The sequence below is a fragment of the Eptatretus burgeri genome, chromosome 6 (assembly GCF_056783735.1).
Source record: "Eptatretus burgeri isolate ZD-2024b chromosome 6, Ebu_testis_v1, whole genome shotgun sequence".
In the NCBI taxonomy this organism is placed as follows: Eukaryota; Metazoa; Chordata; class Myxini; order Myxiniformes; family Myxinidae; genus Eptatretus; species Eptatretus burgeri.
This window is the reverse complement of record NC_140966.1, coordinates 13,454,370-13,480,832: the sequence shown is the minus strand read 5'-3', so window position 1 is coordinate 13,480,832 and position 26,463 is coordinate 13,454,370. Positions and strand designations below refer to the sequence as shown.

The following is a 26,463-nucleotide window of genomic DNA, read 5'->3' as shown; positions in this document are numbered from 1 at the left end:
ACGAGCGAATATGCCGACCGTTCCTCTCTTGCACCAGGTCCGTTCACCACGATCGCCCTCCTCCCTCCTCGACCATACAACGAGACGATTTTCGAGGCCCCATGATAAGACCACGAGTTACGCTCTTCTTCCCTCCTCAGAAAACGTACACAATTCACAGCGCAGCCAAACAGACAATGGCGAGCGTCTTGCTTCAGCACGCGGGCAAAATTCACACAACACGAATATGAGAATCGTGCAGCCTTCTTCGTCGTGTTGAGGAGAAGCAACCAAAATGCCCTTCTCTTCCAACCGCCATCTCCTCACTCCTTCTCCGCTGAACCTTATGACATCCCCCGACCAATCATAAGCCTCAAGGCATGGCCCCCTGGCATGAAGCCGAGAAGGTGGAGCTTCCCCCCCTCCCCGCTCAGAACACGCGGCTCTGCTGCTGTTGTTTTAAGGATGTATTTTCTGTTTATCGCCAGTCTTGTAAGTAGAAAAACATAGGAAAAGGTCACGGGGGCAATCACATACTGGGCGAAATTGGCTTTAATCCCAACCTTATTAACACAGCACCGCCTCACATGTGCTGATACGTAACAACTTAAGCTGAGTTTCCCTACTTGTTACATCTAGAGTGTACGAGGTGCAGGGGAACACGAGAAGCAAGCGTGCCAGCATCAACTCCGCTTTATTGCGCGTCCGGAAGTACATTCCTGCCACCCCTAGCGGGCGAGGCATGATATACGAAAACCCAATCACGTGATACAGCACACTCCTCCCCTCGTAAAATGACAAGTCAAATGATGAAAGGGAATCATAACATGACCACCCAAAACCAATCAACACTCATAATCCTCCAAGTACCGCGGCCGCACCCTGACCCGCCTCGGACGGGCAGCGCCGCCAGACAGTCCAGGCTCAGACGCCTCCCGGCTCGGTCGAGGTGACACCCTCGCCGGACTCGCGCCATCCGCAATAACAACCGCCCCCGGCCGACCAGCCTGCCCAACGTCCCCGGGTAGGACAGAATCAGGCGAAGACCCCCTGGGCGTCGGCACATCCGGCCCTGGCGATACAACGTCTGGCGCCGGCGACATTACAGGTGGGGGTCCCACATCGTTCGGCCCAGGTGGGGTGTGGGGGGGGGTGACGCTGGACAGCGATCATGCATTTGGTCCACGTGCCGCTTCCACACTTCCCCACCATCAGTCCGCACCATGCAATTCGCCGGCCCCAGTACCACAGAGACCACAGCCGGCACACATTTGGAACTGTGGAAATAATCGCGCACCATTACCCGCTGTCCCACATCGAAGCCGCGCAGCCGCGTCGGACGTGACACCGCCCCACTCCCCGACCCTCCAGATCGCAGCAAATCCAGTCTGGACCGCAATGCCCGTCCATAGAGAGGAATGGCAGGCGAATCACCCGTGACAGGATGAATTGTGTTCCTGTAATGGAGCAAAAAGACATCGACCACCGTCTGCACAGGTGCAACACCCCCCCCTGCGCAAAGCCCGTTTCGACATCTTAACAAACGACTCAGCTTGCCCATTCGTCTCAGGATGATACGGTGCGGACCTTAGATGTCGAATACCATTTTGGTGCATAAACTCATCAAATACACCCACGATGAACTGCGGACCGTTATCAGAGACCAGGATCTCCGGTAACCCTTTATTAGCAAAGATCATCCGCACTTTCTCTACTGTAATGTTTGCTGATGTATGCTGCATTACTACAACCTCCGGCCATTTAGAGAATGCATCGATCACAATCAAAAACATTTTGCCATTAACCGGCCCCGCAAAATCTACATGGACCCTCTGCCAAGCTCTGTCTGGGGTAGGCCAGAGTCCCGAAGCTCGACGCGGGTTATCAGCATCTGTTTGGCACGTGGCGCAACGCTCAACCAACTGCTCAATGTCTTTGTCCAACCCCGGCCACCACAACAGGCTACGAGCAAGACTCTTGGTCTTCACGACGCCAAGGTGACTGACATGCAGTTCTTCCAAACACCGCTGCCTGAACTTCGGTGGAATCACCGTCCTCATTCCCCACATAACGCACCGTTGGACCAACGAGAGCTCCAATGCGCGCGACGTGAAAGGTTGAAATGCCAGTGTTGAAGGCAGATCGCTCCAATTCCCCGTAGAAATCGCCTGGACGACACGGGCAAGCACCGGATCACGAGCCGATTCCACCGCGACCTGTCTGGCCGTGACCGGCCCGCTTTGGACCTGGCCCAGCGCGAACACATCGACCCGGTCGGCCAATTCAGACGCAGCTGGACCCTCCGCACACGGCAAGCGTGAGAGCCCGTCGCAGTTAGCATGCTTTTCGGTGCTTCGGAACTGAATATCATAATCGTAAGCACCAAGAAACAGACACCACCGCTGTATTCGTGCGGCCGCTACCACCGGCACCCCGCGTTCGGGTCTCAGGATGAATTGAAGTGGTTTGTGATCAGTCTGCCACGTGAAATGCCGCCCCAGCAGGTATTGATGAAACCTCCGCACACCCCAGACGAGGCTGAGAGCCTCGGCTCGATCTGGGCATATTCCCGCTCTGCTGCGGACAGGGTCCAGGATGCAAAACAAACAGGCCGCTCGGAACCATCGTCCATCCTGTGGGAGAGCACTGCCCCGATGCCATATGCAGAGCTGTCAAATGCCAATAGGAGCGGACGCGCAGGCTCGTAGTGCACGAGGACCGTATCCTCTGTGAGCAGCCACTTGACGCGGTCGAACGACGCCTGGTGTGCAGGCCCCCACCAAGCCCAGCGCTCGTCCTTCCTGAGCAACCGTGTTAACGGCGCAAGTTGTGAGCTGAGCCCTCGCACGAACCTTTGGTAATACTGGGCCATACCAATGAACGAGCGCAGCTGCGTCTTGTCGCGAGGCGGTGGCATGTGTTGAATCGCTTCCACCTTCCGAGGACCTTTCAACAGCCCCTCCGGCGTGATGATGTGCCCGAGGTATTCCAAGCGCTGCTTGAAGAATGCACACTTGCCCTGTTCAAGCGCAGGCCGCACGCTTCTAGCTTTGTCAGCACTTGGGCAATGTTCGCAAGGAGCTCGTCCGCTGTTTTCCCCGCAATGAGCACATCGTCCAGGTAGGTCTGAGCAGGCAGGCCAATGCAAACCTGATCCATGGCTTTCTGCCACAAGGCTGGGGCCGAAGCAATCCCAAAACAGAGTCGGGTATATCGATAGAGTCCTTGACTCGTGTTGATTGTCAAAAGCTTGCTACTCCCGGGATCCATCGCCAGGTGAAAATATGCATCACGCAGGTCTAGCTTCGTGAAGTATTGACTCCCCGCCAATCGCGAATATATTTCATCGATTGACGGCAGTGGATATTGCTCCACGCTGAGTCCCGGGTTAACCGTGGATCTGAAGTCCCCGCACAATCGGACGTCTCCATTCCGTTTCAGCACCGTGACAACCGGGGTGGCCCAATCTGAGTACGACACCCGTTCGATCACTCCATAGGCCTCCAGCCTATCGAGTTCACCCTTGACCTTGTCCCGCAGGGCATACGGCACCGGACGTGGTTTACAAAACCGAGGAACCACCCCCTCCTTCAGGAAGAGTTTTGCCTCCATGCCCTTGAGTTTCCCAAGGTCGTCGGAAAACAAACCTTGATGTCTTTGAAGAATCTTCTCCAACTGATCCTCCCACCGGCTCGGCACGGGTTGCACAAGGTGAACTGCGGCCCAGTCTAGCCTGATGCGGGCCAGCCAATCTCGGCCGAGGAGAGACGGTTTTTGACAGCTCAAAGGGACTCTATCGTCCCTCTATCGTCCATTTGACAGCTCAAAGGGCGGAGGAGCTCCTTGTGAGCCAACGGCCATCCATATCTAGTGCCCAACTGTGTCTGCGGACGTCCTCCTGCAGTTGGGTTACTTCTTATTAGGAGGTTGGTGGCAGGATTTGCACTCCAGCCACCGTAAAACGCTTCATTCCGCAAAACGCAAAAACGCAAAAAAAATCTGAAAACCCACTCCGTGGGAGTACCTCCTGTGCAGCTTCCCTTCGCAGGGCAGCTCACCGGATGATGGGATTGGGGCAAAGCCTTCGGGACCCCCAATCTTTGATAGGAGGGAAACCACGGGGTAACATCCCTGGGTCAGACTGCGGGAGAGTGTGTCGGAGTGGTGCTGAGGTGTCGTCCACCAGACGGCGGTCTCCTTGGGTTAACCTGAGGCGGGCCCTTCCGGTGGGTCCCTGGAATGTCCTATCCCTAAGAGAGGATGATCACCTGTCTCTGTTATCATCTGAGCCTCAAGCGTTTGGACATCGGGATTGCAGCTCTCTCTGAGGTTCGGAGACCGGATTGCGGCGAGATAATGGTGGGTGGTTTACACCTACTATTGGTCTGGTCGCTCTGATGGTTACCATACCCAAGGAGTTGCTGTAGCTGTGTCCAATAAGCTGACCCCAATGATAATTGAGGTAACACCGGTCAACGAGCGTATTATGAGATTAAGGATTCGTCACTCCTTAGGTGTCATTTCCCTGGTCTCTATTTATGCTCCGACTGAGGCGAGTGATCTTACCGTGAAGGATGCATTCTACGCCACACTCGAGTCTGTGGTTGATCAGTGCCCCAGACGAGATACACTTCTAGTCTTGGGGGATTTCAATGCATCGACTGGAACTGATAGGGATGGCTATGAGGTGTGTGTTGGTCCCCATGGGTCAGGAACTATGAACCAGAATAGCACTAAGTTCCTTGACTTTGCAAGAAGTCATGGACTTAGGGTGGCTGGTTCATGGTTTCAGCGCCCGCAAGCTCATCGCTGGACTTGGTATTCCAACGCTGGCGGTGTGGCAAAGGAGATTGACCATGTCCTCATTGACGGTCGTTGGAGGATGATCCAGAACTGCAGGGTCTACCGGAGTGCTCAGTTCCTCAATACTGACCACAGGCTTGTTGTAGCAACTCTAAAGCTGCACCTTAAATCCTGGAGAATGGTACCATCCCAGCCTAGGCTGGATGTTGCCAAGCTCAGGGATGAGAGAGTAGCTGAGGAGTTTGCGAACAGGCTGAGTGGACACTTGGGGGTCTGGGTGCTTTGGGGGTCCTGAAGAGTTGTGGAGCACCTTCAAGACCACCGTCCTTGATGTTGCCGGTGGATGCCTTGGAGTTCACCGCAGGGGCAAAGAAGAATTTTGTCTCTCAAGGGACACTGGATACCATTGACCAGAGTCGCAGGGCCAGGCTGAATGGCAGAGCTGAGCTGTTCAGGGAGCTGAGGCGTAAAACTGTACGTGCACTGAGGGTGGACAAGGAGGCCTATGTGCGAGGAATCTGTGAGGGGGGTAGAGCATCACCTGTGGACAGGTGATTCTCGTCCCGCTTACAGGGGAATTCGCGCATTACGTTCATCCAAGCCCATCCCTCGGAGCACTGCAGTTCGAGCAGAGAGTGGTAGGCTCTTGACAGAGGAGTCTGAAGTGAAGGGCCGCTGGGCCGGTTACTTTGAGCGGTTGTACCAGGCTGATCCCCCAGCTGTCGAGTTGGACGTCAAGGGTGTTACAATCCCTGTTGCTGACCCTCGAATCAACTGTGGTCCACCATCGCTTGTGGAAACACGGGCTGCGGTGAACCAGTTGAAACGGGGCAAAGCTCCAGGGATCTGTGGCATCCATGCTGAACTTCTCAAGGCTGGTGGAAATGCTGCACTCGCGTGCCGTTGCATGCAGTTTTGTGCTCTGCCTGGAACACAGGCATCATCCCAACTGACTGGAAGAGGGGCCTTGTTGTCCCTCTCTGGAAAGGGAAGGGTGATCGCCAAGACTGCAACAACTACCGAGGGGTGACGCTGCTCTCAGTGCCGGGCAAGGTCTTTGCTCGGATAATTCTTGATAGGGTTCGCCACCATCTGCTTGAGCACCAGCGTCCAGAGCAGTCAGGCTTTACACCAAAGAGGTCAACGATTGACCGTATCCTTGCACTACGTGTCACCACCGAACGCAGACGAGAGTTTGGGCAGGGGCTGGTTGCAGCCTATGTTGATTTCTGTAAAGGGTTCGATTCAGTGAATCGGGATGCTCTCTGGAGGATTCTTGGTCTTCGTGGGGTGCCACCGAAACTGATCGATCTGATGTCTGAACTCTACTCTGGTACTGAGAGTGCTGTGAAGTGTGGTGGTACCGCCTCTGACTTATTTCCAGTTGTTACTGGAGTTCGTCAGGGATGTGTACTTGCCCCCACACTTTTCAGCACTTGTATGGACTGGATTTTTGGGAGGATGTCGGAGAGATCAAGTTGCGGTGCATCGTTTGGCAATGTCAAGATCTCGGACCTTGATTTTGCAGATGATGCAGTCATCTTTGCGGAGACTTTAGACATCCTCTTGGGGCCCTCGAGGTGCTGAATGAGGAGTCGGAGCCGTTGGGATTACGGATTTCTTGGGTCAAAACAAAGATCCAGGCTTTCGGTGACATCTTGGATGCTGCTGTCCTGTCTGTGTCTGTTTGTGGTGAGGATGTTGAGGTCGTGGATAGATTCACTTACCTTGGCAGTGATATTCATGTCTCCGCAGGTTGTGAGCCGGAGGTCAATAGACGTCTGGGTCGGGCCTGGGGAGTCGTGGATTCACTGGATCATGGGGTGTGGCGCTGCCGGTACCTGTGCGGGAGGACGAAAGTCCGAGTCTTCAGGTCCTTGGTACTTCCAGTCTTGCTCTATGGGTGCGAGACTTGGACTTTGACCAAGGATCTGAGACGGAGACTTAATTCCTTTGGTACCAGGTCTCTTCGGAGAATCCTTGGCTATCGCTGGTCGGATTTTGTGTCCAACGAGCGGTTGCTGAGAGAGACTCGGATGAGATTTGTTACCTGCATAGTCCGTGAGCGTCAGCTGCGGCTGTATGGACATGTGGCTCGTTTTCCTGACGCTGATCCTGCTCACCAGATTCTCTCAGTGAGGGAGTCTCATGAGTGGAGGAGGCCAGTGGGCCGACCACGTGCCTCATGGTTGCAGCAGGTTGACCATCATCTCAAGGAGATGGGGATGGGCCTGGCATCTGCCTGGGGGATGGCCAGACGGAGGCCCCTGGAGTACCGGCGGAAAGTGGACGCAGCGACGCGCTGTTCTGGCACATGCTCCCATACCTGACCTGACCTGAGAGACGGTCCCCTCCCCCGCACGACGTACACCCGAAGCGTGGCGACCTGGCCTTAGTACCGCACAGTCACGTCTGCCATCCCGACTAGCGTTATCTTCTCGCGGGTGTACGTGAACAGTGTGAGGTTGGACCTGATAAGCTTCAGGCCGTTCAGTCTACGCGCGGTCTGTTCGCCGATGATCGACACAGCCGCTCCCGTATCGACCTGGAACGTGATCGGCGTTTTGTTCACTTCGACTACCACCGTCATCGGGCGCGCCGCCGCCGGGCCAATTGAAAACAGGCCCATCAACAGCCGCTGGTTCTGCCCCGGGTCGCCTCGCACATCGCTGTCCATGACCCTAACGGTGGCCGCCGCCCCACGGCACACACGCTTTAGATGACCCACCTTGTGACAATTTAAACACACGGTGCCTTTATACGGGCACGCACGGCGCAGGTGTCGACCTCCATATCCCAAACACGTCCGCGAGGTCACCTCGCCGCACGTGTGGCCGCGCAGTGACCTCCGACCCTCACCGAAGGTCGTGCGTGCGTCCCGGGGTGCTCGCGACCCCGCGTGGCCGGTGATGGCCCGAACATCCCCGCGAGTCTGCTCGACCGCTGTAGCCGTGCTGACTGCCGAGTCGAATGTAATGGCTTCACCCTTCAGCCGTAGAACCGCCGAAACCATCTTCGCATCTTGTAAACCAGCGATAAAACGATCTCTGAGCCGCGCTGGACGCTCCCCCGCCGTGAACTTGCAGGCCACGGAAGAATGCTTAATCCGCGCCACGAAATCAGCGACGCGCTCCTCTGCACCTTCGAGAGGCGATCAAACTGGTATCGAGCGAGTTGTAATGACTTCTCCGGCGCCATGTGTGCTTTCATCTTCTCCACAATGTCCCGAAACGACAGTCCGTCATCACGGGGCTTGTCCGGCGCCACCAAATCACTCAGTAGTCGATAATGCTCCACCGAAAGCGAAGCGAGCAAGATCGACTTCTGTTTGCTCTCGTCGACCACATCATTCACGTGGAAATAGCATCCCAATTGCTCCGAAAACAATTTGAAGTCGTCTCCGACGAAAACGGGCACATGTCTGTTTTCAATCATCCTCGTCGCCAACTAGAGTGCACGAGGTGCAGGGGAACACGAGAAGCAAGCGTGCCAGCATCAACTCCGCTTTATTGCGCGTCCGGAAGTACATTCCTGCCACCCCTCGCGGGCGAGGAATGATATACGAAAATCCAATCACGTGATACAGCACAACATCGAGATGTCTTCTGCTCATCCACGGGCTATACTATACGAGCCTAACTTTGCTATAAAATTCTTGCATATACCCCCATAACCGTAACAATATTTATAACAAAGAAAGACCATGGCTGATGGTGAAGCACAAAAGTTTGAGTTACTGAACTTATTCAAGAGGTCTGTCAAGAAAGTATATGGAAGGGTTCACCAGATGGTCCTTCTGGAGAGACAGAGTGGCAGTGTAAGATTTTTTGTTTGGATTGAAGGACATACTGTATTCGAAGTGTTGGAACAACTCGTGATTTTATGAAGGTTTATAAAGAGAGAAGACGCTGCTGCCTGCCTGTCTGAAGGATGAGGAATGTTATGGCAGAGGATGTAGTTATCAGTAAAGAGATAAAGAGAATGTCCCAGTTGGAAAAATCATTGATGAAGATTAGGAACAGAATTAGGACCAAAATCACTGCCTTGGGGGCACACCAGCCATGTTAGGAAGAGGAGATGAGGAGATTGTGCTGAGAGCAAAGAGTGAACTATGAGAGTGGAAAAGCCATGACAAGAGGTGACATTGGATGCCATAAGCAGAGAGTTTGGAAAGCAAGGTGGAGTGCAAGACAATATCAAATGCTTGACATATGTAAGATCCACAGATGCTTTCCTAAATTTTGGACAAGTTTCCCCTGAAAAGGCCAACTGGGGTTGAATTATAGAGATCAGCATAATGATATTGTTGCGGTTGAGGAAATTTGCAAACCACCATTCAGGTCCCGTAGGTGAGATATCTCTGTAAGTACATGTGTAGTTAGCCCAAACCCGTTGTTTAGAGGGAATAAATGTGATTCATTCGGGCAGCGACCCTTTGAGATAGCCGTTTTTCTGTTCTATCATTATTTTGAACCAACCATGTCTCAACCGCCATCACACAACAACCACCAACCACAACGCCGCTTCACAACAACAACAACGCCAATGCCACGATCTTTACCTTCACAACTCGCTCCCGCAAACATCGCATCACCTCCATTCTGAATGGCACCATGGCCATAAACCACCACCATAAACCCTCACCACCTTCACCTCTCTCCTTCTGCGACCATTCCCGCATCACCTGTGAGCACGGAGCGTAAGGCTGTCCTGGGCTCGTACGGGACGCACGCCGAGCCGCGAGTGCAAAATGCGGCCTTTCCGAGGAGAATTCGGATCAGGAATGCTACACGCCCACTTCTGATCCGTCCAATCAGCAAGCGCGGGGCGGTTTGGCCCCGCCTCCAGGCGCGTTTGTGTGGAATCGAGATATGCAAATTCTAGGATCAGGGGAGATTCACGCCCCTTTTTCTCCGTCCAATGGGTGAGAGTGGCTCCACCCCCGAGCTCGTTCTGATCCAGAAATTTGCATATGGGTTCTCCTGCCGGCCTATAAAGCGCCGAGCGCAAGGCGAATCGGAGAGTCGAGTCAGTTTTGGCAGAGTCGGCCTTGGAAGAGCGGAGAGTGGCAGAAGAGCGGAGAGAGTTTTGGGCAGAGGCAGTTTGGAGCACGGAGTGGAGTCGGGAGGCGAGGGCGTCCCAGTGGTTTTCGGCAATCGGCTGAGGAGAATTGGGGGAAGAGACCGAGGAGTTCGGGTCCGAGGCAAGGAAGACGGCGATCGGCGACGAGGTCGCGTGGAATCGCTCGTCATGGGACCCAAGCAAGCCAGCTATACTCTTTCCCCAGAGCATCAACAATTCCCCCCCCCCTTTTTTCCCCCGCGCTGAGATAGTGCGAAAAGGGGGCCCCGTTCCCACCCCACTCCAAGCAGTGCCAACGAAACCCGCGAAGGAGCACGAAGTCGGGGCACCGCCGCGCTGCCACATTTGCGGCTCATCACAGACACGGGTAGGACCCACCCGGTCCCGCGCAAATATTGGCCCACAGGCCCCGTCTGCCCCCTTGCCTTTGAGGGTGGCCTTTTCTTTTGCTTTTGAGTAAATGTGTTGTTGGCGCCGTCTGTGAAGTAAAACTGTTTAAGTGTTGCCGTGTGTTGGTCTTAGTCGGTAGTATCTCTGCGTCATTGTTTCTTTTGTAGCATTTGATATATGTGCATACTTGTTTTAATTGTATATGTGTGCTTTCCGTGTGCCGCGGAATAAATGTGCATCATGTTGAACTGTTTTCCCGTTTCGCTTCGTCTTTTCTTTAATTGAATCTCCATCTTGCTTCACGTAAAGGGTTGGTAGTGGGCTTAATACGCCCGATAATTAATCGGAACCGTCGAGGCGGACGATAACACCGCTCGGTTATCCCGATAGTACGGAACGGGTCGCTTAAGCGGCCCGTGTCCGGGGTCGACCTGCGGCGAGGTGCGATCGCCCAGTCTACCCTCCGCGTGGGTACTTAGGTAGGTCGAGTTTGGCGAACAACCCTATCCCACGCGGGTGGCCGATTGGCACGATCGTGATGAGGCTGAAAGGCCCACCCGTGACTAGCTCCCGGCGTTAGTCTGAGAGGGTCACGACAGAATTGTCCGTCCGGTGGGCGACGTGCCACGATTCGAGTCACGTGGCCGTTCGCACGCCGGCAGGCGCGAATTCGCAACAATATAATTGAAATAGTCCACTTGATTGTTTTTGATCTAAACATGGGAAGAAGCAATGTGACAACTGCAATCTGTCCCATTTGAGTGTTATCTGTCTTGTAACAGTTTTCTGTGAAGTAATCAAAACAGATGCATTTATTTGAGGCAGTGAATGACTTAACAATCCCAAAGTCATGACCGCTGTCAGTCAGACATCACAGGCACCGATTCTGATCTTTTCGTAATTTCGAGCTCAGGTTTACAAAAGGCATTGAAAAAGTTATACGAATGAGATACTTACCATAGCCCTACATATTTATGACCAAAACACAGCAAGTCTGCTTTGTTTTCTTTTATCACAGTTCTATTTGTATGTGTCTTGAAAAGCCCTTTGGTCAAACACATGCCTCAAATGTAGTTACAAAACTGCCCCCTCACCACTCTCAGAAGTTGAAGGTATTAAGAGAAATGAAGTAGCTATTACTAACATTGAGATCAACGCTTACCTGGTCCAAAACAATTGCTGGGCAACTCGATTTTTTGCCTCACTTTTCTGGCCTCAAAAGATATGATTGTGCGACCATACAGGCCGGTGTGTTGGTTTGATGGTTGGAGCTTCAACAGGCACACACCACGTTTCTGGAGCTCCTTCAATGGTATCTTCTGCTGCCATGACCTAGAAGAAAATTATAAATCAGGTTCGCACTCGTCTACCAAGCCAGAGCAAGCTCAATGACAATTCGAGATGGCAGATCTTTGCAGGTTAAAAATAAATAAATAAAATAGGACCACTGGACCTGTAGCTTATCTGTGCAGGGGCCGAATGTTGTAACCCAATTTGGTAGCATTCTTTGGTAGAATTTCTTGTATTTTACTGCCGACTTGCAACATAATTAGTTTTTTTTTTCCTTGTTATGGAAAAGTGGATGGTTTAAAGCAAGTCGATGTGACAGTGTTGATGATTTAATGAACATTCAAGTCGAAAAAAGGTAATCCAGGGGTTATACCAACAAACATCGATTGAGTGAATTCGTGGTTTCATGCAGGAAAACTCCCTCTGACCATTTATTTTTTCTGAAGAACTGTATGTTCCCATTGGAAGTGTGGAAAGTATGCTCCAGCAATATCTGCATTTAGGTAAACATATAAAAAAATAACCTTCACTGCAACTGAACAACCAACCTGTAGGACGTTTTGGTTGTATCGTTTTGAATGGGACTACGACAGCCATTTTTGCTAACATAACGAAGCACCTCTCTTAACCGCTTGCCGAGTGGTGAGGCAAGCGGCTCGTGAAGTGGACGATATGGAACAACTTGCTTGGAAAGTGATAGCAAGCAGCTTGCTAACGGAGGACACACCAGCCCTTGATCCACTTGGAAAGCTGCTGTGAAGCAGTCGATACGGAACGGCTGGCTTGGCAAGCAAAAACCAGCCGGTTGCTAATGGAACACAGCCCTGGATATGACTACACAACGCCTGAGGCGTTGTGTAGTCTGTAGTAGTGTGCATTCGGACGGGCAATAAACAGTGTTCGACAATCCTCACAACTATCCGAGTCCCGCTGCCCTCCGGACACTACAGTGGCGACGAGTCTGTTTCGGATCGGCGTGTGCAAAGTGCCTGGGTTGCGTCGGTATTGACTTGGAGTCTTTGGCCGGGGCGATTGGATCACTGCAGCGAATAACTCAGCGCAACTCGCGCGGTTCGAGTTCAACACCGGGTGAGGGTCCCAGGGAAGCGCATCGCGAGTTTCGCGCGCACGGCTTCGGTGCGGGTCGAGTCCTGCAGCCTGACGTCCCGCCGGCGCCTGCGATGATCGGGGCACTGATCGTGTGTCGAATCGAGTCCGCTCGTGCTACCCTCACATTGCACACGTATACCGGTGAAGCGCTACCGGCGGTTGGCAGGGCACACGTCTTGGTCGCCCATCAGGGTCAGCGGGTTGCGCTCCCGCAGTTCGTGGTGCGAGGGGAGGGGCTCGCGGTTCCCGTTTTGGAGTTCGTACCTCCAGGTGCAGCTGTGCCTCCTTCGAGACCCGAGGGCGAGGTTCTGGCGGCAGGAGCCGCGACGATGCAACGTGGGCTGCCGTTCATTGCCTCCGGCGACGACGATATGCGGGTCTGGAGCAACGGGAGCCGTGTCAGCGGTAACGGGCTCTCGCGCTCCCGCTACGCTCGTGGTACGGTGCCCACCCGTGTCGTTCAGGCGATTTCAGCGGGGGATTGGAGCGAGCCAGTCCCGTTCAAGAAGTTCGCGGACCGCGACCATCGACGACAAGCAGGTCATCGCAACGTCGCGACGACAACCAAGAGACGGACACGCGATGTGATTCATGGGTTGCTGATTGTTGTGTATTTGATTTTCGTTGCTCGAGTGATGCAATTTAGCGTTGTTACAATAAATGCTGACAGTTCGCGTGTGAGCATAATATGTTTGGCTGGGATCAATCGATGGGGTGTCCGATATGATCGACGTGATGTGAAGGGCTTGGGGGCGATGGTGGCGAATAAAGAGGTCTTGCCGATCTCCAGCTGCGAGGGCAGCCCATGGTTCGCTACCCTGTCATGTGTGGGGATTGTGCTGGGAGGACGCGCTGTACGTGAGGGGAAGGTTGCATTGGAGCAGACAATGTTTTTGTACGACACTGATATGTCTCCAGGCTGCACTGACCGTCCGTGTAGACGTGCATGGTTTTCTCGTTTGGGTTGGATGCGCGGTTTTGGTGTGGGACTCAGAGATCGGCTCAGAGCCGGGGCTGGTTCGCTGTTCAGCGTTACCCCCACCCCTGGTTTCGCCGAGGTCAGACGTGCCTTGCGCTCTGGGGCGCAAACCTCTGTTCTCGCCAAGGCCGTTCGGACGTGCGTTTAGATCTCGGCTGGATGCGATGCGTGGGTTTGTTACGGGATTGATGGTGCGCCCAGCCGACGGCGCTGTTCAGAGTCACCGCCCATCCCTGAGATGGCCAAGGTCAGACGGGCTTGGCGCCGAGCAGCACAAACCTCTGGTCTCGCCAAGGTCGGCCGCGCTGGCGCCACCGGGCTTCCAGGCTCGGAATGTTTATCTGATTCGGTTCTGTCTGGGGGAGATGTGCCGCTTTGTAGACCGGGGGCATTTGATGGTGTCGGGGGGAGGTTCGCTCGGGAGGTCATCGCAACCTCGCCGGAGGTCGTGTAAGCATGAGCCGCCTGGGGGCGCTTCTGCTGCGTGGTGATGCTGTGCTTCCCAGCTTGCTTCTTGCTATCTTTAACGCGGTCAGGGTCTTTGTGGGTTCGTCGTTGCAACTCAGTTTTCGAGCACCTGTCCATTGCTTTGAAGTTCAACTCGCTCACATCGACACGTTATATGGTGTGATGGGGTAGAGGGCTGAGTTATGGGCCGGATTACACCAACGGCATTAGGGTTGCGGGTAGCAGATGAAGCACGGTTCCTTTTGTGCCGTCTCGTCCGGGTTTTGGTGCACGGCCGCCTACTTCATGCCATTTTTGGCTCTGGTTGGTTTCTGTGTGGTGGTGCCTATGCTTTTTGATTGTTATCGTTTTTGTACCTCTTTGCTTTTATGTCATGGTATTCTGTGCCGATTATGCTTATTATTATGATGGTCATTTTATAATCATAGTTTTAGGAGGGAGGAGTGTGGTGTACTGGCCTGCGGGGGCAGGGCAATGCGGGGAGCGTTGTGGAGGCGTGGTTTTGGGGGGGGGGGGGGGTCACGTGCCTGCAAGGGATATAGGTGTTCACGCCGCCTGAGGCGTTGTGTAGTCTGTAGTAGTGTGCATCCGGACGGGCAATAAACAGTGTTCGACAATCCTCACGACTATCCGAGTCCCGCTGCCCACGGGACACTACAGTATTTGCCTTTAATAGGACACCACAGCGGCTCGAAATCAAAGATAGCATGATGACGGGACGAGGCTGAAAAAAATTACCGTGCTTCTTCAACCTCGGCCTCACGTTCTTCTTTCAAGAGGTCGAGGGTTCGCGAAACGAACTCCTCCAGCGACATGGTGCTCGTACACTCGGTTAGAAGAGGGCCTGTAAGTACACAAACACAGCAAATGATTCCATCTTTGTCAAGGCTTCAGCATCATATCCCGCCCGGCAATGGAAATACACCCAAATACACCCAAATACCCCAAAAATACACCCAAATACCCCACAAATACACCCAAATACCCCACAAATACACCCAAATACCCCAAAAATACACCCAAATACCCCACAAATACACCCAAATACCCCACAAATACACCGTGCTTCGAAAGAACGCTCTGCACGTTTAGGCCCAAGGCCTTGTTGAGGCTCACGTTACATGTTGATGATGATGTACACGTCTCTCAAACACATAGTATTGCTAATCGTTTTAATAATCAAACGTGTGAAGCTTTTGACGTAATAATAATAATAATAATAATAATAATAATAATAATAATAATAATAAAATAAAAACCATCCACAAGTATCACCTTTTATTGGAAATGTTGGTGCTACAAAGTTAAAAACAAAATGAGTCTCATAAATATATCAAACACCAAGTGTACATACACGTTTTTAAAACATCGGCCCAAGCGTTACTTCCGGGTTTTAAACCTTCAAAATTCCCTCTTCTTCTTCTTCCTATTAATCTTATTTTTCTTCTACAATTTAATCTTCTTCTTCTTCCTATTAATCTTCTTCTACCTCTTCTTCTTCTTCCTATTAATCTTATTCTTCTTCTTCTTCGTCTTCCTATTAATCTTCTTCCTATTAATGTTATTATTTTTCCTCCTATTCATCTTCTTCCAATAAATCTTCTTCTTATTCTTCCAAATCTTCTTCTTCTTCCAATTAATCTTCTTCTTCCAATTATACTTCTTTTTCTTCCAAATATTCTTCTTCTTTTCCAATTAGTCTTCTTCTTCCAATTATTCTTCTTCTTCTTCTTCTCTCAATTAATCTGCTTCCAATTAATCTTCTTCTTCTTCCAAAGAATCTTCTTTTTCTTCCTATTAATCTTCTTCTTTTTCTTTTCTTCCGGAAATAAACCGGCTTCTCAAAAAAGCGTGATCGTTCCGTGACACGTGTGAAGCAGCACGACGTTATTATCGATCCACCGTCACATTTAGTTTTGTACGCCCCTCGATCTAATTTCCCTTCAATAAATGATTTACATTCCTTTTAAAAATCTTGTGATTTTAAACTTTCCTTTTAAAATTTTACTGTTTTTTTATCATTTCTATCATATTTTTTTTATATCATATAATTTTTTTATTTTTTTTTTTATCATATTTTTATTTTATCAAGAATCCTCTTGATTCTTGCAAGCTAAATATTTTACTCTTTAACTGCGATACATGCCCAGTATTCGGACACCTCAAACTTTCCAAGGCATAAAAATAAAAAAAAAGATTAAATACCCTGCAAATTGAACTAGCAAGTTAATTACATAAAAGGCAATACAAGTGGTCGCTTAGTTGCTCTTTTATACAGAGAAAACTTTTTAACACGTGATCACATATTTGGTTTTTAAAAATAATTTATTTAAATTTAAAAAAAAAAAACGTTGAACATCCCTTGGGAAAATGAATGAGACTAATTATTGGAAATACGTGCAGTGCAATGACGTCACGTCGCTACGGGATACGAAGGCCGTCCGCCATGACGGAAAACAAGTGTGACAGCTAAGTCGCCCTGACGTACACAGGTGTTTATGAAGACTAAAATACATTAATTATTACTGAGTCTAGCATGAAAAAAATACTTACCACTGACTAAATTGTTTCCACACGCAGTAGCTCGTGCATACTTGTCGTTGTAAACGCCTCACTTTGTCTCCCGTAATGGCGGCACTTGTTCTCGCAAAGGAAGTGACGTCATCGCATACTTCCTGTCGGAACGCAGGGAATTTCATACTTCCGGTAAGATGGCGGAAGGGTTGCATCGACTCATCCGATTGGTCGCCAGAGCAGCGCAGGCTTTTTCCGGGGTCGGCGCTCAACTCCGCACCAATGTTGTTGTTGTTGTGTTTTTTTTATTTTATTTTTTATTTTTATTTTTTTTGGTTCCCAGTGAACGACCAAGCGCAGAGCGTTTGCAAGCTCCGTCAGGTAATCACTGTATTTGATAATACGTTGAGTTCGAGAGGTTATTTTTGCAGGAAAGTCATGACGTATGTCTCCACCGGATTTGTTTGTTGCTCTTGTGCACCACGGCCACGGCGATGGCGGCGTGCACCCTGTGGCGATTTGCAGTGCCGTTGCTCCGACGTTTCGAGACCGGTAAGGATTTCTTGATCTACGTTTGTAGATCGCATATCCTTCATGTGCTAAAGAAATTCGCAATTGAAGAGGGAAGGCACCACCACAGCCACCGCATGGAGCTGTTTCTCCTAGTCGGGTGGTAAAGGAAGTGGGAAACACCACCGGAAGAGGGACACATTTTCATCCAACTTTTCTAGACCAGTTTTTTTGTGTAGATTACGAATATGAAAAGTGATCAGCCAGGTTCGGGGGCTTTTCCGAGATATTGCGGGTCAAATGTCAACCGGGGTCAAATTTAGCCAGTTATGAGTTTTTACTATAAAACTGATTCTGAAAGCTAAAATACTCTGTATTTATGGCTCGTTTATACTTTTAAGTGTCTAATCTTTATCAAAACAGAAAATCAAACGAGTGGGGGAGCACTCGGGAGAGTGCAAAACCTCCGCCGCCAATACTGCTGGGTCACTTAAGTGAACCTTATATCTTATTCATTAAATATGATGTCAACAGTGCTGACAGTTATAGTTCTTTTCTCCAACATTTTTTTTTTTGGGGGGGGAGGGGTTGGAAATCACTTAAAACATGTAGAAATGCAAAAAAAGCTATGATCAATGTTTCATCTAAGCTAAAATAGAGGAACGGACACCCCTGCCCATTTTCCCACCCATGTGTCCTTGTGGGGTCCCCCTGGGACACCTCCTTGCCCCCAGAACGTTTTCAAAAATATTGATTTTTTTTTTTTAATTGCAAAGAATTTCAAACTGGTAAAATAGCCTGAAGTCTGTGTAAAAAAAAAAAAATAAAAATAAAAAATAAAAAAAACCCCTAAAACTGAAAAGAATAAATTGATGAAAATGACAATGAGTAATTTCCATCTTTTACAGCCAGTGGCGTATCTTGTATGAAGCTAAAGCTTTCGGGCCCCCAATCCCGGAGGGGCCCCTAAAGCAACTTTTTACTATCATCGGCTGTTACTATGCCGATGTTGTACAGGCTTAAAGCCAATATCTTATTCTACTTTTCGATAATATGCCGCCAATTTTCTCTCATCTTTCCACTACAACAACGTGTTTTTTTTGTTATTAAATTACAAGGCGCTGCAGTAATTTATCGGAAAGTTATGTAACTTTAAATATATTGTTGTTACTAATTTGTTACATACCCGGATTATCTACAGGCAACACCGTCTTTGATGGGGATCAGGATGAAATAAGCACTAGTGTGATATTCACATGGAAACTACTGCGACAACATTACAGCCTGATAACACAGTCAGTACCCCATTTTGTTGGTTGGGTTATTCAGCAGCATGAATATCCATCGTCTCAACAAACACTGATTACATTTCTGCCACCAATCATCAGCCCATTACAGAGTATCCAACTGTACTGGAATGTATTAAACAATCTCAGCTGATGGCAGCTCAGGCCAATATGCGATACACTCGTATAACAACTGATGTAGGGGCTGCTGCCAAATTCTATCATGTCATATGGAACAATGCGAAGGACTTTGACAATGTCATCATTCACCTTGGTGATATGCATGCCTTCATGGAATTCTTTGGCACTATTGGTAAATTTGTATCAGGAAGCAGATTTGAAGAAGTTGTGTATCAGGCAGGGTTAAGCACATCTGGTACAATCAAAGGCGTGCGCAGTGGAAAACATTATAATAGATCATGGGCAGTTTACGAAAGCTTCAGTGAAGCGCTGCACCGTCTGTTCCTAGAAGCTTATATGCCAGACTTATTGAATGGACTTGTGGACATTGTTCACAATAAAGTCCCCATAATGCTGCTCAGGAACTTTCAGAAGTTGGCTTCTCTAGTGTTGAACAACAATACCAGCAGACAAAATATCAGTGATATTTTTTAATCCGATATCAAGAGTTCCATGGAGAAGCTTTCAAGACAACCTGAAGAAGACAACAGTAAAATCTGCAGCAGGAAAGACCAAAGATGTAACAGTACAGAGAGATATCCTTGGATTACTGGCAGCAAAGTCATGTAAAGAAACCATGTCCGTCAATTTGGATAAAGCATTGAAGTATCCTTTAGCAACGGTACCTCTACCTCTTGCGACAGCAGATGGCAGTCGTCGGACAACACCAAAAAGTAAGATGATGGAAGCTGCACTCACATGACTGAATTTACCGAACACAAGCCTATGATGTCCCAGAAAATGCAGTTTACATGATTGACCTTATTGCGTATTTATGTTCGTTGGTGAATGTACCAGATACGTTTGTTTCGGTTGTTAGCCAGGAGAATTATGGCTGACATACCCACCCGTTACAAAGTGGTATATTTCGCGTGTGACACATACAATGCACATTCCATAAAACAGGCTGAACAAACTCCAAGAGGGCAGTCAGGTGAGTACATTCTGCGCACACCTGATATCAGAATTCCGGCTGCATTTGGACAGTTTATGTGCAATGGAGGGAACAAAGAGAGAATGATGGAGCTGATTGAACAGGTTCTCTGTGAAGAGGAAAGTCTCATTGGAGACCGAGTTGTGTACTATGCAAGGGGGAATCTCTGCATGAAGATAACGTCACACTGCTCAGAGGAAATGCCAGCCCTGGCTACTGACCACATAGAGGCTGATACAAAGATCTGCTACCTCACCCAACATGCATGAGATGAAAACTCTGGTGGTCCCACGGTCTGTGTAGTGCGTTCAAGTTCTGGGGATACAGACATTCCAATCATTTTACTGGCCAACGAACGTGAAAATTTAAAGATCATGATAGATCACAGGAGTGGCAAAGGTCGGCGATTCCTTGATCTGAGTCAATGTCAACTCGCTGAACTCCAGAAACGTGCATTGCTTGGTATCCACGCCTTTTCGGGAAATGACTACGTTTCTTCATTTTTCCGAAAAGGGAAGAAAACTTGGTGGACACTGATAAAAGATGATGAAAATATGCAGAAAGTATTCGCAGAACTGGGTAACGAGCAACAACTTTCCAGCGTAGTGTTTGATGGACTTCAAATATGTACTTGTGCAATCTACAATCAAAGGAGATGCAAACGTATTGTCGCGGATTCGCACCCGCCGGCGTGCGAGCGGCCACGTAACTCGAATCGCGGCACATCGCCCACCGGACGGACAATCCCGTCGTGACCCTCTCGGACTAACGCCGGGAACTAGTCACGGGTGGGCCTTTCGGCCTCACCACAATTGTGCCAATCGGCCCCCCGCGTGGGATAGGGTTGCTCGCCAAATTCGACCTACCTAAGTACCCACACGGAGGGTAGACCGGGTGATCGCACCTCGCCGCAGGTCGACTCCGGACATGGGCCACTTTAAGCGACCCGTTCCGTACTATCGGGATAACCGAGCGGTGTTATCGTCAACCTCGATGGTTCGATTAATTATTGGGCGTATTTAGCCCACGACCAACCCTTTACGTGAAGTAAGATGGAGATTCAATAAAAGAAAACACGAAGCGAAACGGGAAAAATAGTTCAACATAAAGCACATTTATTCCGCGGCAAACGGAAAGCACACATATACAATCACAACAATTATGCACCAAAAGCAAATGTAAAAGTAACACGACAATTCTGCACAAAAAGCAAATGCAACAAAAGAAACACAATGCAGATCTACTACCGAGCACACGGCAACACTTATACAGTTTTACTTCACAGACGGCGCCGACAACACATACACTCCAAAGCAAAAGAAAAAGGGGCCACCCTCATCGACAAGGGGGCAGACGGGCCTGGGGCCGAGACCGCGTCGAGCCTACCCGTCTGGTGATGAGCCGCAAAATGGCGGCGGCGCCCCGACTCCGCGGGCCTCGCTGGCACTGCCTGGAATGGGGTGGGAACGGGGCCCCCTTCTCACACTATCTCAGCGCCGGGGGGAAACAGGAGGGGGTTGTTGATGCTCGGGGGAATGAGGATATCTGGCTGGCTTGGGTCCCGCGACGAGCGACTCCACCGCGACCTCGACCGCGTTCCCGGCCTCCCCTCTCCGCAGCTCCCTGACTCTGACACGAGCGCAGACCTCCACAATGCTCCTTGGCTTCTCCAGCCTCCCCAGACCCCGACAGACACTCTCTCGACTGATTTCGCCGCCGCCCCAATTCTCCAACTCTCTTCTCTTCTCTTCTCAACTCCCTCCAACTGCCCTGATTCGCTCGGCGCTTTATAGTGCGACAGGAGAAATCATATGCAGATTTTTGGATCAGGAACGGCTCGGGGGCGGAGCCACGCTCCCCATTGGACGGAGGAAAAGTGGGCATGAATCATTCTTGATCCGCGAATCTGCATATAGTGATTATACTCCGACGCGCCTGGAGGCGGGGCCAAATCGCCCCACGCTCGCTGATAGGACGGAACAGAAGTGGGCGTGAATCATTCTTGATCCGATTTCTCGGAAAGGCTGGTGTTTTTGCACCTGATGCTCGGTGCGCGCCCTGTACGAGTCCAGTATCGGTGCCCACAAGCGGCGCGGGAATGGTGGTGATGCGATGGTTGCGAGAGCGAGTTGTGACGGTAAAGGTCGTGGCTGTTGGCGTTGCTGTTGTTGTGAAGCGGCGTTGCGGTTGGTGGTTGGTGTGTGAAAGCGGTTGTGGAGAAGGTGGATGTTGTGAAGGCGGTTCTGGAGAAGGTGGCTGTGGTTGTCGAGATGCGGTTGGTGGTGGTTGTGGTGGTAGTAATGGCGGTTGGTCCAAAATAAAGATAGTAAAAGAAAAACGGCTATCTAAAAGGGTCGCAGCCCGAATGAATGACATTTATTCCCTCTAAACAACGGGTTTGGGCTAACTACACATATACTTACAGAGATATCTCACCTACGGGACCTGAATGGTGGTTTGCGAATTTCGTCAACCACAACACTACCCCCTCCCCTTTTTACAGACTCGTCCCGAGTCGTCAAATTTTCGTGTGCCATCATGTGTAGTTCTCCCCTAGTACATTTTACCTACGGATCCCTGAGTGCGACATTCATGGTATTCGTGTCCCCAAAATAAATAACCTGAGGGCTGAGTAACTACCTAAACAAACCCACTCACACGGACGACTTAAATAAAATTGCCGGCGCTAAGACAGACATGCCGGGGGCGCACTCATATGTACAGTACACCTTAACCTTAACTTACAAATTTAACACTAAACCATGGCCCAGGATCAATGGACTCTGCAGTTTAAGAAAGCAGTTAGCAGGGAGCCAGGCTGCTCGCATGCAGTCTCTGACTCAAACAATGCAGGTGACAGGGAACGTGGCCGGCTGCTCACACGCAGTCCAAGGCCTTCCCTTTTGAACTGAACACAGTGAACCACAACGGTGCATGGGCTGCACAAACGCAGTCTCCGTGCCAGCTCAAGTGGCACACGCAATGAACACAACGAATGGATGGATGAATGGATGGACGCAAACACTGTGCACGGGCCGCCACTGCAGGCCCGTGTTGTAGCTGCCAACAGGGCAGTTCTCGCAGCTTGCAAACTGTTGCTTTCTGATCCTGGCGCACATGGCAATGAACAGGGGGGGGGGGCAAAGCAAAAATTGAACGGGGCTGGTGAACAGGGGCAGTGGGCATGGCATGGCAAAGGTGATCAGGCAAACACAGCCTGCAGAACAAGGCCGCTGCAGGCAAACACAGCCGGCAGATGAACTGGCCGGCACAGGCCTTGCAGAAAAACAGCTGCAGACGATCCGGCCGGTACAGGCCTTGCAGCACAGCAGCTGCAGCCGATCCAGCCGGCACAGGCCTTGCAGCAAAACAACAGCTGCCGATGAAGCTGGCCAGCCTTCGCCGTTCAGTGGAGGTTGGTGGAGGGAGCGCGGTGGTGCTGGTCACTCGGAAGGCGGGCTCGGACCTACTCTACGGTCTCCCTCCCAACCTATCGCCTTTGCCTGTCACTGTCTATACCCACTCCCTTAATTTGTCAAGCCCCAATTTAGCCCCAACTTATTTTTTAATTTTTACTTCCCCACTATAAATCGTCCCCTAACCCCCTGTACTGTCCTTGTTCGGCTAACCTATCCTGTCACCTAGCCTACTCCCAACCCCTACGTTCCCTTCCTGGAGAGGAACAAGGGAGAGCTAGCGTCCTGTGTCGAGGCCCAATTCAAGCCTCAGGATGGCCTCCCCAGACTTCAGCGATCTTAACACCAAGTCAGTCCAGCGGCCCACAACGAGAGCGAAGGGATGGATGGTGCGGAGGGGTACACTTCCTAATCTACCCTATCCATTTAACTGTTAAACTACCCCGGGGCTTTCAACAAGCGCCTCTCGCTTAAACTATTGGTTCTATAAACCCAGATTCCCGTCGCCTGTGTTAGTGTCCTTACAATTTCGGGCCTCGCCCCCCAATTTTCTCTCCGTGCCCTCACACGGTCTCATTGCTGGGACACGTGGCTCCCTTTGGCAGGCACGACCCTCTGCCGATTCTCCGACGATGGCACCCCCGGGCACTACACTGCCTCCGAGCCTACCAGCTCCCTAACACCGGGGAGTGCCCCCCATGGCACCACCCCTGAAACGCACACGTGGCAGGCTGGCTTCCCGGGCCCCTTTCCGAGGGTCACCCGTGCCCACAACACTGCCCACGCGGCTCATGGCGCCCCGGGCCCCCGCACCAAGCAGACGCACCCGTGCCCACTATGCTATCCCGGCCCCCCATGGGCCCTTGGCCTACTACGGCCGACTAGCCTGGTGCCCGGGGTACCCACTCAGCGATACTCACCTTTCGCAGCCACGCTCCCAGCCCGTCAACAGGGCTCCTGCACCCCTCCAAATGGGTTTCGAGCCTACATTCACACCAACAACAAAACGACCTCCATTTTTCAATTTAACTAACCCCCTAACTCACTCTACACTGACCCCGGGGTCCCTTGGGCGGGAGTCACTCCTCCCCCCAATCACTCATCGCACCATGCAGTCCCCATTCGCTCCATACACACAGACCCGCTGGCCTCACTCACTCACCAAGCACATGCTTCCACTTCACTCACCAACAACTCTTCAACACACTCACCGCTGAACTCTGCCATCCTTCTAACTACATCCCCTAACTAACTCGTGCTCCCACGTCGTCCCTTAAACTACAGCACATTCCATTTAACACTACGTCGCGAAGCTACGTCCCCGCTACACATCCACAAGTCTGTCACTGTCTCCAAATCCCATTAATCAATTTCCCAACCTAAATCTCGCTACAATCCCTCTAACTCATCCATTCCACGGACTCCATGAGGACTTACCCCTGCCCCATGAAGTCGGTCTAGCTAAGCTAACCCTTCCCCCTAACTAGTTTCATCCTGTGCCCAGGTAAGGGGGTCTTCCACCCCTTGCCCGGGAATGCTGTGCACCCGAAAGTGAGGCTTGCTTTTTTTTTTTTTTTTTTTTTTTTTTTTTTTACATGCGCAGCACCAGCGCGGCAACTCACAGCTCGCGCACTTTGCACCTACCCGTGACGTCATGCAGCTGCACGTGTACCTCGTCCCTCCTTGAACGGTACCATCCGGCAGGGATACCCCTCCTGCCGGATTCCAACCCCGCGTGCAGCCATGACGTCACCGTGCGCATAAAAAAAAAAACACAAGCCCCACGTCTCGAGGGGTTCCCCACGCGAACACATGTGCTTTGCCCGTTGGAGCTTAACACACACGCCCGCGTGGAGAACCCATCCGGTCCAAATCCGTAATCCTGCCTAAACTTTGTCCGTCCGCGGGATCGGCAAATCCACCGCGTGCGTTTCCGGACCGGGCTTCACTCTCGCAAGCGAGCACGTGGGGGCCTCGTGCGTTGCACAGCACGGACCTCGCACTCGCTGCTGGGCGAACCCGGCACGGTCCCCGAAACAGCTGCAGCCGCGACTCGGCTTTTGTCCCTCACATGTCGTCGTCGTCGTCTCCATTCCACCCACGCACTCCCCGCGTGTTACGACGCTCACACTCCACTCCATTGCATTCGCCCCGGGAGACACGGCTGCATGTTCACACATGCCCACCGACATCTCCCTCACACACAGCGACCTTGCACACGCTGTCTCTCTCACTCTCGGCCGCTCACTCACGCATGCCATTACCCTTGCACACGTGGCTCCACTCACTCGCGGCCTTTCACTCACTCGTGCCATTTCCCTCACACAAACCATACTACTCGCACACGCGGGGGCACTCATTTGCGGTGCCTCACTCATACACCGTGCCTCACTCACACACGCGGGGGAACTCGTACGCGGTGCCTCACTCATACACCGTGCATCACTCACACACGCGGGGGAACTCAACCGCTGTGTTTCACTCACACACGGCGCGCTGGGAAGCACGCCCTTCGGCACACTTGCCACTACACCACTCGCACACGCGGGGGCACTCGCCCGTGGTGTCTCACTCACACATCGTGCCTCACTCACACACGTGGGGGCACTCGCCCGCGGTGTCTCACTCACACACGCGGGGGAACTCAACCGCGGTGTTTCATTCACACACGGCGCGCTGGGAAGCACGCCCTTCGGCACACTTGCCACTACACCACTCACACACGCAGGGGCACTCGCCCGCGGTGTCTCACTCACACATCGTGCCTCACTCACACACGTGGGGGCACTCGCCCGCGGTGTCTCACTCACACACGCGGAGGAACTCGCCCGCGGTGTCTCACTCACACACGCGGGGGAACTCGCCCGCGGTGTCTCACTCACACACGCGGGGGCACTCGCCCGCGGTGTCTCATCCATTATGGCGGTTTCATCCACACACGGGGACGCACTCACACCTTGCACCACACACACCGGGACAACCACACTGGGGATTCGTGTCCCAAGGGTCTCCGGGGCCTCTATACCCCCCAAGCTCTCCGTGCACCTGTCCACAGCACTCCTCCCCTCGACCTCGCAAAGCACGACCGAACCCACCTGGTCATGACTCGCTTCAAGGGGGCATACTCCCACCCCTCGTTCTTGGAGGAGGCCATCCCGCTGCTCGCACTGGGTCTCCACCCAGTCCACCAGCTCACCCCCATTGTCCTCCACTACCTCCGTGTGTGTGTGTGCGTCTCTATCCCCGTCTTCATCGTGTAGTCTTCCCTCTATCGTTCCCATCTCCCGTGTCTCTGCCAACTCAGTCACCTCTTCACCCTTTACCTCCCTTGTCTCAACTATTATTTCCGTCTCTTCCCTTGTTATCTCCCTCGTGCACGTCTCCGTCACCCCAATTAGTTTTTCCCTCTCGGTCACCGTCACTCTTCTCGCCCAACACGTTCCCCGAATTATTTTCTCCTTACCAGCCTCCACCGCGGGCCCGACAGCCGTTGCATTCCCTCCCAGCTCGTTCGCTCCCACA

General features: G+C 51.6%; 2 protein-coding genes across 5 annotated transcripts in view; one reads left to right on the top strand and one right to left on the bottom strand.

The window, feature by feature from the left end:
* The window catches only part of IGHMBP2 (immunoglobulin mu DNA binding protein 2), a 198,540-nt gene extending 181,760 nt beyond the window's left edge, over positions 1 to 16,780 (bottom strand). For all 3 annotated transcript variants that reach the window (XM_085884086.1, XM_085884087.1, XM_085884088.1), the window contains exons 1-3: positions 16,655 to 16,780; positions 14,840 to 14,945; positions 11,417 to 11,586 (exon numbers count right to left, since the gene is read on the bottom strand). In XM_085884086.1, the coding sequence (XP_085740212.1) occupies positions 11,417 to 11,586; positions 14,840 to 14,916 (247 nt within the window). In that variant the 5' untranslated portion in view covers positions 14,917 to 14,945; positions 16,655 to 16,780. The remainder of the gene's footprint in view (positions 1 to 11,416; positions 11,587 to 14,839; positions 14,946 to 16,654) is intronic.
* MRPL21 (mitochondrial ribosomal protein L21) overlaps positions 16,715 to 26,463 on the top strand; it is a 31,369-nt gene continuing 21,620 nt past the window's right edge. The window contains exons 1-2 of one of the 2 annotated variants that reach the window (XM_085884098.1): positions 16,715 to 16,807; positions 17,047 to 17,167. In XM_085884098.1, the coding sequence (XP_085740224.1) occupies positions 16,730 to 16,807; positions 17,047 to 17,167 (199 nt within the window). In that variant the 5' untranslated portion in view covers positions 16,715 to 16,729. Of the gene's footprint in view, positions 16,808 to 17,046; positions 17,168 to 26,463 lie in introns of those variants that run through there. The other variant, XM_085884097.1, reaches the window with a different exon arrangement.